Source organism: Alosa pseudoharengus, unplaced genomic scaffold (assembly GCF_046254945.1).
Source record: "Alosa pseudoharengus isolate Yale_2024_CS ecotype anadromous, Long Island Sound unplaced genomic scaffold, YU_APseudo_1.1 YU_APseudo_1.1_scf_13, whole genome shotgun sequence".
NCBI lineage: Eukaryota > Metazoa > Chordata > Actinopteri > Clupeiformes > Clupeidae > Alosa > Alosa pseudoharengus.
Genome location: NW_027468598.1, coordinates 37,391,379 through 37,409,623, shown reverse-complemented (window position 1 = coordinate 37,409,623; position 18,245 = coordinate 37,391,379). Strand labels below are relative to the sequence as shown.

Genomic DNA, 18,245 nt, shown 5'->3' with positions numbered 1-18,245 from the left:
TGATAAGCTTATGTTGGGTTTTGTGGAAGAGAAATGGACTGTTTTAGTAGTAGTATTAGGCAGTATGCAGTCAGATAGGTCACCATGGGCATATTTGGATTAGCTACAGATGGATTCACAAATAAATAAATTTGCCTACATTTGGCAGAATACTTGGTATACAGGCTAAATGCAAATATGGCAATGTATTATATTATTAACAAAATGTAGGAAAATAGAACAGACTGAAAATAAAGTAGGCACTGATCTTTAAAATCCTGATTCCTGTAGCCTAAATGTTGTCAGTCATTCTTAATATTCGCAATTGGTGCACTGGCATGTTTAACTGTTAGCTGCAGTGTAATGTTAGATTATGTGTAAGTTAAGTACAGAACTGACTGTGCGCCAACATTTTTGTCTGTGCTCCTAAATTTATAACTTGGGAACACAAGTGCTCCTGGAAAAAATGTTAGTGTAGAGCCCTGGAGAGAGTGTGGGGAGAGGTTGTGTGGGTATGTGTGTGGAGTTGTGTATGTATGGGTGAGAGGGAGTGTGGGGAGAGGTTGTGTGTGTTTGTGTGCGGTGGAGATGTGTATGGATGAGAGGGTGTGTGTGTGTGTGTGTGTGTGGTGGAGATGTGTATGGGTGAGAGGGAGTGTGTGTGTCTACCATTTTGCAATAAACCGGGGGTTAGTGTATCAGGTGGTACAGAAAAATGGTGAGGTGCATGAACAGCTCCTCGTACCACAGCCCCACCGGGCCACCGTACTCAACCTAGCACACACCCACCCGCTAGGGGCCCACCTAGGGGTGGAGAAGATGAAAGAAAGATCTTGCGACGCTTCTTTTGGCCAGGGGTGCACAAAGAGATCGAGAACTACTGTCGTGGTTGCCCTGAGTGTCAGCGGGTGGCGCCAAAGCCCACATATAGAAACCCGCTCATTCCCTTGCCCATTATCGAGACCCCGTTTGAGAGGATCGGACTGGACATCGTTGGGCCCTTACCGAAGAGTTCCAGGGGACATCAGTACATTCTGGTCATCCTGGACTATGCAACCCGATATCCTGAGGCCATCCCGCTGAGGAAGGCTACGTCCAAACAGATCGCCAAGGAGTTGTTCCTTCTGTCAACTAGTCTGGGGCTCCCGAAGGAGATATTGACAGACCAAGGAAGTCCATTCATGTCCAAGGTTATGAAAGAACTCTGTGCTCTGCTGAAAATCAAACAGCTGAGAACGTCGGTCTACCACCCCCAGACAGACGGGCTCGTCGAACGTTTTAACAAAACCCTAAAATCCATGCTGCGGAAGGCGATCGGGGAAGATGGGCGCAACTGGGATCAGCTGCTACCGTACCTACTGTTTGCGGTGAGAGAGGTACCTCAGTCGTCTACTGGTTTTTCACCCTTTGAGCTCTTGCTGTCTTACAGACCCCGAGGACTGCTGGACATCGCCAAGGAGGCCTGGGAGGAGCAACCGTGCCGACAGCGGACCCTGATCGAGCATGTCGGGGCCATGAGAGAGAGAATGAAGGCTGTCTATCCCATGATGCGTGAACACATGGAGACTGCTCAACGGCAACAGCAAGCCTCCTACAACAGATCTGCTCAACCCAGAGAGTTTAAGCCCAGGGACCGAGTGCTGGTCCTGGTGCCAACCGTGGAGTGCAAATTCCTGGCAACCTGGCAGGGGCCATATGAGGTCATTGAACGGGTGGGAGAGGTAAACTACAAGGTGAGGCAACCTGATAAAAGAAAGCCTGAGCAGATTTATCATGTCAACCTTTTAAAAAAGTGGCACGCCAGGGAGGCGTTGTTCAGTTGTCTACCCCCCACAGAGACCAAGGAACCAGGGAGAGAAGAGGTTCAGGTGGGTCCAAGCCTGTCCCCGCATCAACGGCAGATGGCCCTGGAGTTGGTGGATCGCAACCGAGATGTCTTCTCCTCCCTACCTGGGCACACGGAGGTGGTCCAACACGAGATCCGCACCATGCCTGGCAAAACGGTTAACCAGCGCCCTTACCGCGTGTCGGAGGCTCGTAAAGTGGTGATTCAGGAGGAGGTAAGGAAGATGCTCGAGCTGGGGGTGATCGAAGAGTCCCAAAGCGCCTGGGCAAGTCCCATTGTACTGGTTCCCAAACCAGACGGGTCGGTACGATTTTGCAATGACTATCGGAAACTAAATGAAGTGTCTGAGTTTGATGCATACCCCATGCCTCGTGTGGATGACTTGATAGACTCTTTGGGGCATGCTCGCTTCCTAACCACCCTTGACCTCACCAAAGGCTACTGGCAGGTGCCCCTGACCCCGGCGTCGAAGGAGAAGACGGCCTTTGCCACACCAGGGGGGCTCTACCAGTATACCCGGCTCCCGTTTGGTCTCCACGGAGCGCCTGCCACGTTCCAGCGTTTGATGGATCGCGTCCTCGCACCCCACAAGAGGTACGCAGCAGCATATTTGGACGATGTAGTCATACAAAGTCCCGATTGGGCCAGCCACTTACCCCGAGTACAGGCTGTGATTGATTCACTCGGGGAAGCAGGGCTCACGGCAAACCCAAAGAAGTGTAGGCTGGCCTTCAGCGAGACGAACTACCTGGGGTACACCATTGGGCGGGGGTTGGTCAAGCCTCAGGAAGCCAAGTTGCGGGCCATACAGGTCTGGCCACGGCCCATCACCAAAAAACAGGTGAGGTCATTTTTGGGCCTAGCCGGCTACTACAGACGGTTTATTATGGATTTTGCTACCATTGCTGCACCTCTAACAGAGCTGACAACCAACCGCCACTCACAAATGGTGAGGTGGAATCCCGAGGCGGAGGCAGCCTTCGTCGACCTGAAGCAAGTCCTGTGTTCCAGTCCGATCCTGGTGGCGCCGGACTTCAAGAAGGACTTCATTGTCCAGGCGGACGCTTCGGAGGTGGGTCTGGGTGCTGTACTCGCCCAGGCACATGACGGTGAGGAACATCCCGTTCTCTACCTCAGCAGGAAGCTACTTCCAAGGGAGAAGAACTATTCCACTATGGAAAAGGAGTGCCTCGCTGTAACCTGGGCCCTGGAATCCCTGCGGTTCTACCTCCTGGGACGACGGTTTACGGTGGTGTCTGATCATGCCCCTCTACAGTGGATGGCCAGGAACCGGGAGACTAACAGTAGGGTTACCAGATGGTTTTTAAGCTTGCAAGCATTTAACTTTTCTGTTGTTCACAGGGCTGGCAAGCGCCACGGCAATGCGGATGCCCTTTCCCGGCGCGACGCCTTCTTCGCCTCCTCACCCCGACGAGGACGTCGGTCTTGAGGGGGGGGATGTGTGATGTCACGAGAGGCTGCGTTCTGGAGGGCCGCTACGTTCCCCTGAGATGGCTGCAGTCACGGACAGCTTTGGCTCCATCTGCTGGTGGAGTTGGAAACTCCACCCCTCAAGCACACGACATCCCAACACACCTGAGACCGATCAGGGCCTGATGAGCTGAAGGGCTTTTTAAGGCCCAGAGACACAGTTGGTGGCAGAGTGGGGTTTGGGAGACAAGCTCAAGTTGTGCTCTCAGAGGAGCTACAGACGGTCGATGTGGCACTTTCCACGTGAAGGACTGGAAGACTGGAATACTTACCTGAAGACTGGAATACTTACCTGAAGACTGGAATACTTACCGCCGGATTGGCCACGGGCTGCGGTGCTGTCTAAAGTAAGGCTGAAGACTTGTTTCCAGGAAGAGATTTACCTGAGGGAATCGGGTCTATGATTTGAAGTTTGAAGAGACATTGTTTAAGTTTGGACGGTTGCAAGATCAACCTTATTTTTAGTTACCTTTTTTGAACTTGGCATACCTTTTTTGTTAATTCCCAAGAACCTTATTAAAAACCTTTGTTGTACTCTAAATTTGTGTCCTTGCACTGCTGAACTGTCCCGCCGAGAGCCGTGTAGCCTCTCATGATATCACAGTGTGTGGTGGAGATGTGTATGGTGAGAGTGTGGGGAGATGGTGTGGGTGTATATGTACATTGCAGGGTTCCCGCGGGGTCTTAAAAAGTCTTAAAAAGCCTAAAATTCAGAACTTTAAATTTAAGGCCTTAAAACGTCTTAAAAACGGCCAGATTTTCATTCCGAGGTCTTAAAATTAATTTGGTCAGGTCTAAAAAATATTTTACCATCGTTCATTTCCAAAAAACGCTGGCCGCAGAAAGTTATTACAAAGTAGCAAAAAAGTATTGAGTCGTAGCTTGCAAAGCAGAGCTCTAGCGTCTTCGTTACACATGTAACAAAACCAGCAGAATGCTGCTCTCAAAACATTGGTTCAGTGTGTTGTAGTTCTTTCTGGGGTTGGTACGTAGCCTACGCAGTGATAAATCTACAAATCCCGTGATAAATGCAATACCTGCCCGCAAAATACGTCTGCATCTCCTCAGAATTTTTTAAAGTTCGGCTACGTATGGAAAATGGGAAAGAGACATGGCTAGATCCAGAGATGCCAGTAACGTGTTACTCTATTTTGACCACTTTTTTCGGTAACGAGTCTAACGCGCTACTATTTCTAGCAATCAGATTAAAGTTACTTATCCAAGTCACTGTGCGTTAGGCCTAATATTTTTGTCATTTACCTTAGTAAAAGATATATTCTTTGCTTTTTTCTTGTCTCGGGGATTAACGCTATCGAATAGCGGCTTCCTGACGCCCGCAATTAGATAAAATCTCCCGGAAACTAGAGCGAACAAGAGCACGCAAGCCAGACCGGACTTCAAATCGCGTGTGCATCTGAGTTTAGCGCGCACACGACAGAGAGGGAGAGAGAGAGGGGTGGTGCGTGTGTGCCTGAAGCGCATCCAAGACAGAGCATCCTGGCCTGTTTTGCTAAATCAACCAATCAATTTTCAGTTTAGGTGGGCTTTTATCTTTTTTCTCCCGAACTAAATTAATCAGTTCAGTGTATCTAGGAACAGGAGCGTCATGGCAGAGTCAGTGGCCCCCAAAAAGGAACACTGACCCATTTCACATCAGACTACACAAAAGTGTACCCTTGTCTCATACAGTAAGAGTAAAACATAATGATATTTTTGCACACTGCACTGTTTGTATCATTGCCCATGGCTGCAAAAGACTTGTTGAGGTGAGTTTAACAAGTGTCATTTAATTTGCTATTATTCAGGCCTATACTAGATGGCTAGTTGCCAAGGCTACATGAAAAGCCTTTTCTTTGCAAACACCGCACTCTCCCGTTTGTTCTCTTGTTGAAAATGAAAAGCCCAAACTACCAAAATCTGCATATTTTATCATCACAATTTCTATCTATAGGCCTTCCTTATTGGTGTACTGACTAGACATTATTGAACAAACATCTGAATTTCAGTATCTAAGTAGGTTAAAGGGCTACCTCCCTAAAATTACTTTTTTCAGGTTGGGATGTCTGCTATACATTGTTGACATTACTGTTAAAATGCATTTCCATTAAAGTGAATATTGGCAAAACCGGTTGTCATTTTTATGTTTAGGCGGTGGGGGGTGTTGTCGGCAGCTGCTGAAAGTCACTAATAAAGTAACTTGTAATCTAACTTAGTTACTTTACTGATTACTTGATTTTAAAAGTAACTAACAGATTACTTTTTCAAGGTAACTGTGGCAACACTGGCTAGATCACAGCGATGTCTGCTGTTGGTTACAAGTGGTACCCAGCTCCAGGTACGAGGCTCGCTGCAAACTTTGCAAAAAAACTATTCAGTTAGGGACTCTGGGTGTGAAGGCGCTGGAGTCACAAGCCAGAGGTTGCAGAGAAACATAGGCTAGCCGCAAAATGCAAACTGTTTATCAGCACTAGCCGCTAACATCATTCGAAAGCTCCGGTTTCGCTTTTTCAAGTGACGTCTGTGCGACTTGTGCGAGATAAGTACTCCGTGAGCAATTCAACAGAGAATAATGGAAGTGAATTTGGACGCATATTAATACTATGTATTTTTAGGAGGGCTTTTGATCATCTTTAGGTGGTTTCAGCTCCCCCAAAATACTGTAAGCCTAACGACGTCCTTGACAAGGCTCATACACATACCCCACCCACACACATTCTCATGCAAACACACACACAAACGCACACAAGTGCAGAGTGTCCAACCAAAACACACTTTCACACCCAGTTTCAACTCCAGTCTCATTTTTTACTTCCTTGATGAAATCTATTCTATTTGAGGGCAAGTTTGTTTTAGATTATTTTCATTTTGGGCTTAAGGTTTAGGGCATTTGGCACGTGACACGGATATTCCTTGAGTATACTACAAGTGAGCAATGTCAAAAGCAGTTGGGTTGTAGATGTTGGGTGTGGAAGGTTACTACTGTGATTGCTTTATCTGTAAATTAATGCTTTTTCAACGACTTTTCAATGATTTTTTCAGAATTTCTTTGATTTGAATATTTTTTGGTAATGCGTTGTGTAGGTCTTAAATTTCAATCTTTATGGTCTTAAAATGTCTTAAAAAGGTCTTAAATTTGACTTACTGAAACCTGCAAGAACCCTGACATTGGAGTGTGTGTGTGTGTGTGGTGGGGATGTGAGTGCGAGAGAGTGTGTGTTCATGTGTATGTTGGAGACAGAGAGAGTGTTAGTGTGTGTGTGTGTGTGTGTGAGAGAGAGTAGATGATTGGGGAGTAATATTCAGATGTATCATGATGTGTCTCCAGGCTGCAGGACTGTGAGCTGACAGAGAAGAGCTGTTCCTATCTGGCCTCTGCTCTCACATCACTCTCCTCAAGACTCAGACTGCTGGACCTGAGTAGGAATGACCTGCAGGACTCAGGAGTGGAACTTTTATGTTCTGCTCTTTCTCATCAAAACTGCAAACTGGAGGAACTATGGTAAGCACCATTTCATGTAGTGATTGTATGTAAGTGAGTATATGTGTGTATGTAGGAGAGTGTGTGTGTTTCTATAATTGTGTGTATATACTGTGTGTGTGTGTGTGTGCGCATGTGTGTGTACATGTGAATGTGTGTGAGGGAGAGAGAGAGAAAGAGAGCTAGGAAGTGTGGGGAGAGGTTGTTTGTGCTTGTGTGTGTGTGTGTGTGTAGGTGAGTTTGTGTGTGTGTTTGTGAGAGAGAAAGTAAGAGAGAGAGAGCGAAAGAGTGTGTGGAGAGGTTGTGTGTGTGTGTGTGTGTGTGTGTGTGTGTGTGTGTGTGTATGTGTGTGGTGGAGAGATGTATGTATGGGTGAGAGGGAGTGTGGGGAGAGGTTGTGTGTGTGTGTGGTGGAGATGTGTATGGGTGAGGGGGAGTGTGGGGAGTGTATGTGTGTGTGTGTGTGTGTGTGTGTGTGTGTGTGTGAGGTGGAGATGTGTATGGGTGAGAGGGAGTGTGTGTGTGTGTGTGTGTGTGTGTGTGTGGTAGAGATGTGTATGGGTGAGAGGGAGTGTGTGTGTGTCTGTGTATGTGTATGGGTGAGATGTGTATGGGTGAGAGGGAGTGTGGGGAGTGTATGTGTGTGTGTGTGTGTGTGGTGGAGATGTGTATGGGTGTGAGGGAGTGTGTGTGTGTGTGTGTGTGTGTGTGTGGTGGAGATGTGTATGGTGAGAGAGAGTGTGGGGAGATGGTGTGGGTGTATATGTACATTGGAGTGTGTGTGTGTGTGTGGTGGAGATGTGAGTGCAAGAGAGTGCATGTGTATGTTGGAGACAGAGAGAGTGTTAGTGTGTGTGTGTGTGTGTGTGTGTGTGTGTGTGTGTGTGTGTGTGTGTGTGTGTGTGAGTAGATGATTGGGGAGTAATATTCAGATGCATCATGATGTGTCTCCAGGCTGCAGCGCAGTGAGCTGACAGAGAAGAGCTGTTCCTATCTGGCCTCTGCTCTCACATCACTCTCCTCAAGACTCAGACTGCTGGACCTGAGTAGTAATGACCTGCAGGACTCAGGAGTGGAACTTTTATGTTCTGCTTTTTCTCATCAAAACTGCAAACTGGAGGAACTACGGTAAGCACCATTTCATGTAGTGATTGTATGTGAGTGAGTATATGTGTGTATGTAGGAGAGTGTGTGTGTTTCTATAATTGTGTGTATATACTGTGTGTGTGCGCATGTGTGTGTACAGTGGGCAGTGCTTCGACTTGGCCAGCTTCACTCGCGGTCCGCGCGTGAGATCACGTGGTATCACGCGGCTTTAATTTGTATTTTTCCAGTGAGACGCTGCAACAACCCAAACAACCGGTAGATGGCTCAAGTGAGCAGGGTGTCTCGTAAAAAGAAATGGAGCCTGGAAAACCCTACACAGACTTCACTACAGACTTTAGCAGACTGGTTTAGAAATAATTTAATAGCCAGAAATATGCCTGCCCTGCCCTAATAAAGAAATATTTGGTTAACTGCGAGTGTACCCGTTTGCAGCCGTAGAATAAACGCAGGACAAATTAAACATTCTGGTTTTCTCCGAGTGCAACGATGATAGACAGACATCATTTGGACAAAATATAGAGCATATTAACCTCCGTTGCTCAGCCAAATGCCTTCCTGTTACGTCCTGTTATCACGGAGTTACAGGCGATAAAGGATTTTTGATGGTCACAAGTTTACTTCATTAGCGGTTTTTTTTTTGATTATTAAAGAGTGTTTTTCATTTAAAGGTTTGACCTCGTGCTTATTCAGTAGAGCATTTAGTGCTCTCCTTAATCCCAGACGTTCACATTGCATGTTTGTTTGTAATGGATGCAACCGCGAGATAGGCTACGCGTTTGACGGCAATGAGTTGTTAACAGACATGAACCAAGACATATAGCCCAGCAGCAATCTAGGGACTGTTCGTTATTTATTGAAGGGGCCACCGGAGGAATTTTGAGTGCTTTAGTTGCAAGTTGCATGACCCTCCCTTGCCTGCTAGAAATTGTTCAACGACCCTCCGACAGAATTGTTAAAAAAGACATGACCCTCCCCTGCCAATTGTCGCTGTCTTCCGCCCCCGCCACAGCCACACACTGTGATAACGTTCTTAAATCAATCTTTCCCGTGAGCTTGCATGCTACCAGTCCTTCATTTTCAAATGTGTTGCATTTGATATTTTAATACTCTCATAACAGCCCTGCCATCGGGCCTGTATCTGTGTTGCCCTGTTGCTACCCTTGCCCTTCCAACAAAACAGATGTCTTCAAATCATCGTTTTCCTTGCTTGAAGGCGAACTTAGAGTGATGTTAACCTATTTAAGTTTAACGGCCTTATGTCTACACGCGCACCTGAGGCTACTCAGCTACTAGAGAAAGAATTTCCCCTGTTTGTATGTTCACTCCAAGTTGGCCTTAACTTACCAACACTGCACTGTAAACCCTAACTGGCTATTTATATTTTTCTGTGAAATAAGCAAATGTATTTGTTCAACTTTATGAAGCAGAATTACGCATAGGCTACTTGGAATATAATACATTTGACAAAGGACAGATGTATGTTGCTAGTGACAAAATATTAACTTTCAGTGTTTTACAATGTCTTTGTCATGAGGAAGTGTTTTTCCCCATGCATTTATTCTAGGTTACTGTCAGTGACTGCCGTGAGAGAAGCGGGTTCTGTGTTTCGTTCATGTCAGTGACTGACGCGAGAGAAGCGGGGTCTGTGTTGTGTTGCATTGCGTTAATTTATTTTCATTGGGCATGCCGTGCCGTGCCGTCCACAGCTCTTCAGTTCTGACAAAGCCAAAATTACTCCTTTTGAAACAATGAGTTCAGGAAGCGCGTTTATATTGCTTGACGGGGGGATCCCAAGCAGCTTTCAGCCATAAGGCTACTTTGAGAACATTTCAATTCACCCGACACTAATATTCAAAATGTTGAAAACTATTTCGGCATAGCCTTTAAAGCAGTTTAATTAAATGGAATGTTAGTTGTAAACAAACGAGCTACTTGGTGAGGCTTGGCCTCACAGATGCGCTCGTGCCTTAGATGGCAGGAAAAATCTTCACGATGCCTATTAACTAACCACCCGATTCACGTTGGCTGGGGGGAAGGGGGGCCATCAGACATTTGTGCCCAGCCCGGCCCTGCCCCCAACAAATCACACCTTCCCACCTCTGACAGCTTAAAAGAAGTCAAGAGGACTCCTAACTCACAGACCTATTCACAAACCTGCGGCATTTTGCCGTGTTTTGAAATCCTATGCAGCTACAGGAGCTTCCAATCGTGAGGAAGCAATTTTGCATTGTAGGCATAACTAACATGCAATAACACCACCAACAACAACCAAAACTAGGCTAATCATTGTCAACATGTAAATTAAATGTAACATTATTGTGAATCAAATAAAATAATAAAATGTTCTCTTTTGCAAACGTAGGCATAGTAACAGAATAATTTAATAATGTTACAAAGATGGCCTACTACATCAATCCGTATGTTTCATTAGGCTACTAGGCTATTTGTTTTGCCTTGATTCATTTAGGCTAGGCCTTTTTATTCAGGGGCCGTATTCACAAAGAATTTTAAGGCTAAAAGTAGGCCTAGCTCCTAACTGGCGAATTTAGGAGCAACTCTTAAAAATAATGGGCGTGTCACTCCTAACTTTAGGACTCCTAATTTTTTCACAAGAAGTAATTCATAAGGCATTTTAGACCTAAAAGTAGCACCTAAGTCTGGGACAGCTTAAGTCGAGAGGACTAACTCACTAAGACCTATTCATAAACAGCTTTTTTGTGGCATTTTACGTTGCGATGTTTTAAAATGCGTAGCCTATGCGCAACAGGAGCTTCCAATCGCGAGGGAACAATTTTGCATTCATAAAAGGGATGCAATAACGCCACCAACAACAACCAAAACTACTCATTGTTAACATGTAAATGAAATGTAACGTTTCATTGTGAATCAAATTAAAATGTTCTCCTCTTTGCAAACGTAGCCTAGGCATATGGTGACAGATTAATTTAATAATGTTGCAAAGGTAGGCTACTGCATCAATCCATAGGCATATGTTTCATTAGGCTACTAGGCTATTTGTTTCACCTTACTCTTTATTCATTTAGGCTAGGCCTTTTTATTCAGTTATTAATCATCTTCCATCCTTCGCACTACTTGTGTAGCGCACGCATTCTCAGACCTGTCACCTGTCACTCATCATCGGAAGGGAGGTGTTTGGAATTCCCGCGTTACAATCGTCAGCCAATCAAGGTGGTCACTTCAGTCAAGCTCGTGCATGAGTAATGACGTCATCCATAGCAACAAAGACTCACTCCTAGTTTAGGAGTTGTCTGAAAGGCTTTGTGAATAACTTTTAAGAGAAAACTAAGCCAAGCTAAAATCTTTAAGTGCGATTTAGGAGTAGCCTACTCCTAGTAGTAAGATAAAAGCCTTTGTGAATAGCCTACGGCCCCAGTTATTCATCATCTTCCGTCCTTGTGTAGCGCACGCATTCTGAGACCTGTCACCTGTCACTCATCATCGTAAGGGAGGTGTTTGGAATCATGCCCGCGTTACAATCATCAGCCAATCAGCCAATCAAGGCGGTCACGCTTGCCCATTTACCCAAATGAATGGTCGAATATTACTGATGATCATTGTTAATTAAGAACATGCAGTGTGCGTAGGGTACCAAAAACATCTTGCTCGTAAAAAAACATCATACCGCACATTCTGGCGGGTCTGTTATTTACTGTAGGCTGCGCAAACCACAGGCCTTTATTTTGGGCAAGCCTGCATTCATTCATTCATTCATTCATTCAACCTTTATTTATTCTCGGAGGGTCATTGAGGGAAGCCCTCATTTTCAATGAAGCCAAGATTACTGAAGCAAAGCAAAGCGCTCCACAAACAAGACAACATTCAAGGCCTTCTGTTGAAGAATTGTATATAAAGCCTGCGCTATCAGTAATCCTCCTGCCCCTGATAGGCCTACCACAGCTGTGGATAGTGTGGAATGTTCAAGTAATAACACACAATCCAATGTGTGTCTCAATTGTCCCCCGCTGACCACCTCACACATTTCTCTAGATTTTGCAACAAACTTACATGACACAATGCCATAAAATATGCCAGTTTTAGGACACAGAATAATGTTTGTAATGATACCAGGTAGGCCTACGTTTAACAGTAACAAGTGTAATGAGCTATTCATTGTCGAAGGTGCATGGTGAAGTGAAATTCTTACTTTGGAAAACAAACATTTGCCGATATCATCGCCGATCATCAGAATATTGCAACAAATTCTGTGTGTTCTGGACTGCAGGTAACTTGTTAAGCCAGTGGTTCTCAAACTTTTATTTCATTCCCCACTTTGATCAAGGGGCATGACTGATGATAGTGGAGATAACGTGTTATCCCGAGGCTTTTGCAAGTCAGCATCTCCGACGGTAGTCTATTAAAAATATTTCGTTGTTCGTTTCGTTTTCGATGTCCCAAACGGAGAGCCATAGGCCTACAGAACTTTATTGTTTTTATTGATCTTTATGCTACTCAAAAAAATGTAGGCATGGGGACATGATGAAGTAGGCTATCCAACTGTCGTGTGTTAAATTATTGTGATTACGAGCCAGTGGTTTTCAAACATTATGCGTGACTCGGACATCTAACTAAATGCAACAGGCTCATATCGTCCTCGCATTCGCAAAATGAGGACCAGTGTTTTGTCAAATTGCAAATAGCTATTCGTTTTGTATACTATCTTAATCTTGGAATATGGGGAGGGAAGTGGCACGTCTGCAGTCAGCCAAATATGAATGTAATTCTGCGGCATAAAGCAGATGTATTTATTGTACAGAAAAATAAAAATGACATGTCAAACAGTCAATTGACTACATTGCAGTCAAGAAGTAGGGCAAATTAAGACACTGTTTTGATTTGCGTAGTTGCGTTACCCCCAACACTGACAATAACATAGACAGCAAATTAAGATATTTTTTCGTTTTGGAGCGGCACCGGTAGGCTATCAAAAGCAGATTTCGATTTTCGCTACCACCGTGTAGTCAAGCCTTAAGCCATACCCAAGTAGCCTTAATCGTGGTAATGTTTAATTACACATGATTTATTTTGTTATTGAATTCGTAGGCTGGGATTCCTCTCGGTAACAATTACGTTTAAAGGTAGCCTAGCCTCCTGCTTTTTCAGAGGGGGCGGCAGTCAGGCTACTGACAGAGCGATGTACAGTGGCAGAGCGACGCACAGTGGCTGAAAGTGGTAATAAAGCTTCACGCACCTTCACGCCTCGTAATGCGCGAATGAAGTGGCCATTTGAAAGCGATGCCCACTGTACATGTGAATGTGTGTGAGGAAGAGAGAGAGAAAGGGAGCTAGGAAGTGTGGGGAGAGGTTGTTTGTGCTTGTGTGTGTGTGTGTGTGTGTGTGTGTGTAGGTGAGTTTGTGTGTGTGTTTGTGAGAGAGAGAGAAAGTAAGACAGAGATAGCGAAAGAGTGTGGGGAGAGGTTGTGTGTGTGTGTGTGTGTGTGTGTGTGTATGTGTGTGGTGGAGAGATGTATGTATGGGTGAGAGGGAGTGTGGGGAGAGGGAGAGAGCTTGAAAGTGTGGGGAGAGGTTGTGTGTGCTTGTGTGTGTGTGTCTAGGTGACTTTGTGTGTGTGTGTGTGTGTGTAGGTGAGTTTGTGTGTGTGTGTGGGTGACTTTGTGTTTTTGTTTGTGAGAGAGAGAGAAAGCGAGAAAGTGTGGGGAGAGGTTGTGTGTGTGTGTGTGTGTGTGTGTGTTGATGTGTATGTATGGGTGAGAGGGAGTGTGGGGAGTAGGGTTGGGTATCGTTTCAAATTGAACGATTCCGATTCCAATTCCGATTTCTTATTTCGATTCCGGTTCCTAACGATTCTCGATTCCGATTTTTTTTAAAGGCAGGGTCAAAAAAAGTTTAGGATATTTTAAATGAGCTAGCTAACCAACGGTCTTTCTCAGGGTATCTGCACATTTTCCAAGTGCAAATGTAAAGACTTTTAAGACCTTTTCAAGACATCTAAATGAAAATTAAGACTATACCACTGCAAAAAGATATATACTATGCAATAGTTTAATAATATACTATGCAATAGTTTTTTTTTCCTACTAATTTTAACCCCCACCCCATTTTGGATGTCTACAGAAGTTACCAAATATATTTTGGCGAAAGAAAAATAATTGTGTGTGAATTACCTTCACAGCTATAAATACTGCTTGCTTTTGAAGCTGGCTGTACATATTTGGTTTTGCTTACCTCTGAGGCTGACTGTTCTTCACCTGTGTCTGTAGTAGCCTAGGGCTACTTGCCAAAGACATGTGCACTGGACTGGATTCCTTTCAATATTTTTTTCAAAGTTAGACTAAGCTATTTACATATTTTAATAAGCCTACTTTATATAATTTACTATGTGCATCTATTGTCCAATATGCAGCACAGCAAATTAAAGTTAATCCACTACTTTACATTTTGCATACCAGTTGTATCTAAACCAACCAAGCAAAACTTGTTTTAAATTAATTAAGAGACAGATCCTCCTCGCATGATCCTGTTGAAAACTGCTGGTTTCATCTCAAGCACGCACGTATTATGAACGCACGTATTATTATTTTTTTATGTAGCAGTCGCCGACATTCAAAAAATATGCGGTTATATTTCACAACTTTTGCGAAGTAGGCCTAGCCTACTGGGAAACGCTGGCAAGCAAGCTGCTGGCAGATATTACAGGTAGGCTATTATAACTTAGACAGATATTTTCTTCCCTAGGCTAGGCCAGCAACACACGCTGGAAAGATGCAAACAGATCAACTTAACATATACAGTATTTCCTCCTGATTGCGAAGCACTGCACATAATTTGACCAGCAGTCTTCGCGTCGATAGTTTGTGAAACGATGCTGCGTCCGAGCAAAGACTTTAGATGCCAAGCGCAACTCCAAAAAGGAGAACAAATGAGTGTCCGGCTTGAGGCTGCGCCGGACAGGGCTTTTAAAATCCATATGTCCGGCCTAAATTCGAACATATGGCCAACCTATCGCTAACTGGCTTACCAACTCTTTCTCCCGCTCATTCTACCGTAGGCTCCCTCATTCCACGTAGGCTACCCGTCTATCTCTCAGGCCTCAGCTACACCACGAAAACGTCAGGCATATTATTTTGTACATAGGACTACTGTATTATTACCATTTTCACACCTTTAACCAAACCCGTGAAAAACATCTTCACTCTGCAACCACTACACTTCCTCCCGTAGCCTAATCGCCTAGTCACTTATACAATTGCGTTTTAAATACACGAGACTGGATGGAGACATCACTCGCTCTCTTGCACTCGCTGGCGGTTCCATACGCACATTTAATACCTCTCTTTCGAAAATTCAGTTGTATTTAAGACTTTTTAAGGATCCGCAGGAACCCTGCTTTCTGAAAGAAATAGTCTGACCTTCTCCATGAATTTTAATTCTATGAACTATGCGCTTCTTCGTTGGTGTTCAGCCGTTTCTTCTTCCGGTCGGCGGACTGGGAATCGAAACTAGGAATCGAAATTTAAACTTTTGAACGATTCCGGGAAAATCGCAAAGAAGTCCCGGTTCCAACCAATACTCGATATTCGATACCCAAGCCTAGTGGGGAGAGGTTGTGTGTGTGTGTGTGTGTGGTGGAGATGTGTATGGGTGAGAGGGAGTGTGTGTGTGTGTGTGTGTGTGTGTGTGTGTGTGTGGTGGAGATGTGTATGAGTGAGAGGGAGTGTGTGTTTGTGTGTGTGTGTGTGTCTGTGTGTGGTGGAGATGTGTATGGGTGAGAGGGAGTGTGGGGAGTGTATGTGTGTGTGTGTGTGTGTGAGGTGGAGATGTGTATGGGTGAGAGGGAGTGTGTGTGTGTGTGTGTGTGTGTGGTGGAGATGTGTATGGGTGAGAGGGAGTGTGTGTGTGTGTGTGTGTGTGTGTGTGTGGTGGAGATGTGTATGGGTGAGAGGGAGTGTGTGTCTGTGTGTGTGTGTGTGTGGTTGAGATGTGTATGGGTGAGATGTGTATGGGTGAGAGGGAGTGTGGGGAGTGTGTGTGTGTGTGTGTGTGTGTGTGTGTGTGTGTGTGTGTGTGTGGTGGAGATGTGTATGGGTGAGAGGGAGTGTGTGTGTGTGTGTGTGTGTGTGTGTGGTGGAGATGTGTATGGGTGTGAGGGAGTGTGTGTGTGGTGGAGATGTGTATGGTGAGAGAGAGTGTGGGGAGATGGTGTGGGTGTATATGTACATTGGAGTGTGTGTGTGGTGGACATGTGAGTGCGAGAGAGTGTGTGTGCATGTGTATGTTGGAGACAGAGAGAGAGTGTTAGTGTGTGTGTGTGTGTGAGTGAGTAGATGATTGGGGAGTAATATTCAGATGTATCATGATGTGTCTCCAGGCTGCAGGACTGTGAGCTGACAGAGAAGAGCTGTTCCTATCTGGCCTCTGCTCTCACATCACTCTCCTCAAGACTCAGACTGCTGGACCTGAGTAGGAATGACCTGCAGGACTCAGGAGTGGAACTTTTATGTTCTGCTCTTTCTCATCAAAACTGCAAACTGGAGGAACTATGGTAAGCACCATTTCATGTAGTGATTGTATGTGAGTGAGTATATGTGTGTATGTAGGAGAGTGTGTGTGTTTCTATAATTGTGTGTGCGCATGTGTGTGTACATGTGAATGTGTGTGTGTGTGTGAGAGAGAGAGAGAGAGAGAGAGAGAGAGAGAGAGAGATAGGAAGTGTGGGGAGAGGTTGTTTGTGCTTGTGTGTGTGTGTAGGTGAGTTTGTGTGTGTGTTTGTGAGACAGAGAAAGTAAGAGAGAGAGAGCGAAAGAGTGTGTGGAGAGGTTGTGTGTGTGTGTGTGTGTGTGTGTATGTGTGTGTGTGGTGGAGAGATGTATGTATGGGTGAGAGAGAGTGTGGGGAGAGGGAGAGAGCTAGAAAGTGTGGGGAGAGGTTGTGTGTGCTTGTGTGTGTGTGTGTGTGTCTAGGTGACTTTGCGTGTGTGTGTGTGTGTAGGTGAGTTTGTGTGTGTGTGTGGGTGACTTTGTGATTTTGTTTGTGAGAGAGAGAGAAAGAGAGAAGGTGTGGGGAGAGGTTGTGTGTGTGTGTGTGTGTGTGTGTGTGTGTGTGTGTGTGTGTGTGTGTGGTGATGTGTATTTATGGGTGAGAGGGAGTATGGGGAGAGGTGTGTGTGTGTGGTGGAGATGTGTATGGGTGAGAGAGAGAGAGAGAGTGTGTGTGTGTGTGTGTGTGTGTGTGGTGGAGATGTGTATGGGTGAGAGGGAGTCTGTGTGTGTGTGTGTGGTGGAGATGTGTATGAGTGAGAGGGAGTGTGTGTGTGTGTGTGTGGGTGTGTGTGTGTGTCTGTGTGTGGTGGAGATGTGTGTGGGTGAGAGGGAGTGTGTGTGTGTGTGTGTGAGGTGGAGATGTGTATGGGTGAGAGGGAGTGTCTGTGTGTGTGTGTGTGTGTGTTTGGTGGAGATGTGTATGGGTGAGAGGGAGTGTGTGTGTGTGTGTGGTGGAGATGTGTATGGTGAGAGTGTGGGGAGATGGTGTGGGTGTATATGTACATTGGAGTGTGTGTGTGGTGGAGATGTGAGTGTGAGAGAGTGTGTGTGCATGTGTATGTTGGAGACAGAGAGAGTGTTAGTGTGTGTGTGTGTGTGTGTGAGTAGATGATTGGGGAGTAATATTCAGATGTATCATGATGTGTCTCCAGGCTGCAGGGCTGTGAGCTGACAGAGAAGAGCTGTTCCTATCTGGCCTCTGCTCTCACATCACTCTCCTCAAGACTCAGACTGCTGGACCTGAGTAGGAATGACCTGCAGGACTCAGGAGTGGAACTTTTATGTTCTGCTCTTTCTCATCAAAACTGCAAACTGGAGGAACTACGGTAAGCACCATTTCATGTAGTGATTGTATGTGAGTGAGTATATGTGTGTATGTAGGAGAGTGTGTGTGTTTCTATAATTGTGTGTATATACTGTGTGTGTGTGTGTGTGTGTGTGTGTACATGTGAATGTGTGTGAGGGAGAGGGAGAGAAAGAGAGCTAGGAAGTGTGGGAAGAGGTTGTTTGTGCTTGTGTGTGTGTGTGTGTGTGTGTAGGTGAGTTTGTGTGTGTGTTTGTGAGAGAGAGAGAAAGTAAGAGAGAGAGAGCGAAAGAGTGTGTGGAGAGGTTGTGTGTGTGTGTGTGTGTGTGTATGTGTGTGGTGGAGAGATGTATGTATGGGTGAGAGGGAGTGTGGGGAGAGGGAGAGAGCTAGAAAGTGTGGGGAGAGGTTGTGTGTGCTTGTGTGTGTGTGTGTGTGTGTCTAGGTGACTTTGCGTGTGTGTGTGTGTGTAGGTGAGTTTGTGTGTAGGTGAGTTTGTGTGTGTGTGTGGGTGACTGTTTT

General features: G+C 45.3%; 1 protein-coding gene across 4 annotated transcripts in view; it reads left to right on the top strand.

The window, feature by feature from the left end:
- LOC143122160 (uncharacterized) overlaps nt 1-18,245 on the top strand; it is an 85,559-nt gene that overhangs the window by 24,934 nt on the left and 42,380 nt on the right. For 2 of the 4 annotated variants that reach the window (XM_076282991.1, XM_076282990.1), the window contains exons 5-8: nt 6,642-6,815; nt 7,749-7,922; nt 16,249-16,422; nt 17,572-17,745. In XM_076282991.1, coding sequence (XP_076139106.1) covers nt 6,642-6,815; nt 7,749-7,922; nt 16,249-16,422; nt 17,572-17,745 — 696 coding nt within the window. Of the gene's footprint in view, nt 1-1,408; nt 3,374-6,641; nt 6,816-7,748; nt 7,923-16,248; nt 16,423-17,571; nt 17,746-18,245 lie in introns of those variants that run through there. The other 2 variants (XM_076282992.1, XM_076282993.1) reach the window with 2 other exon arrangements.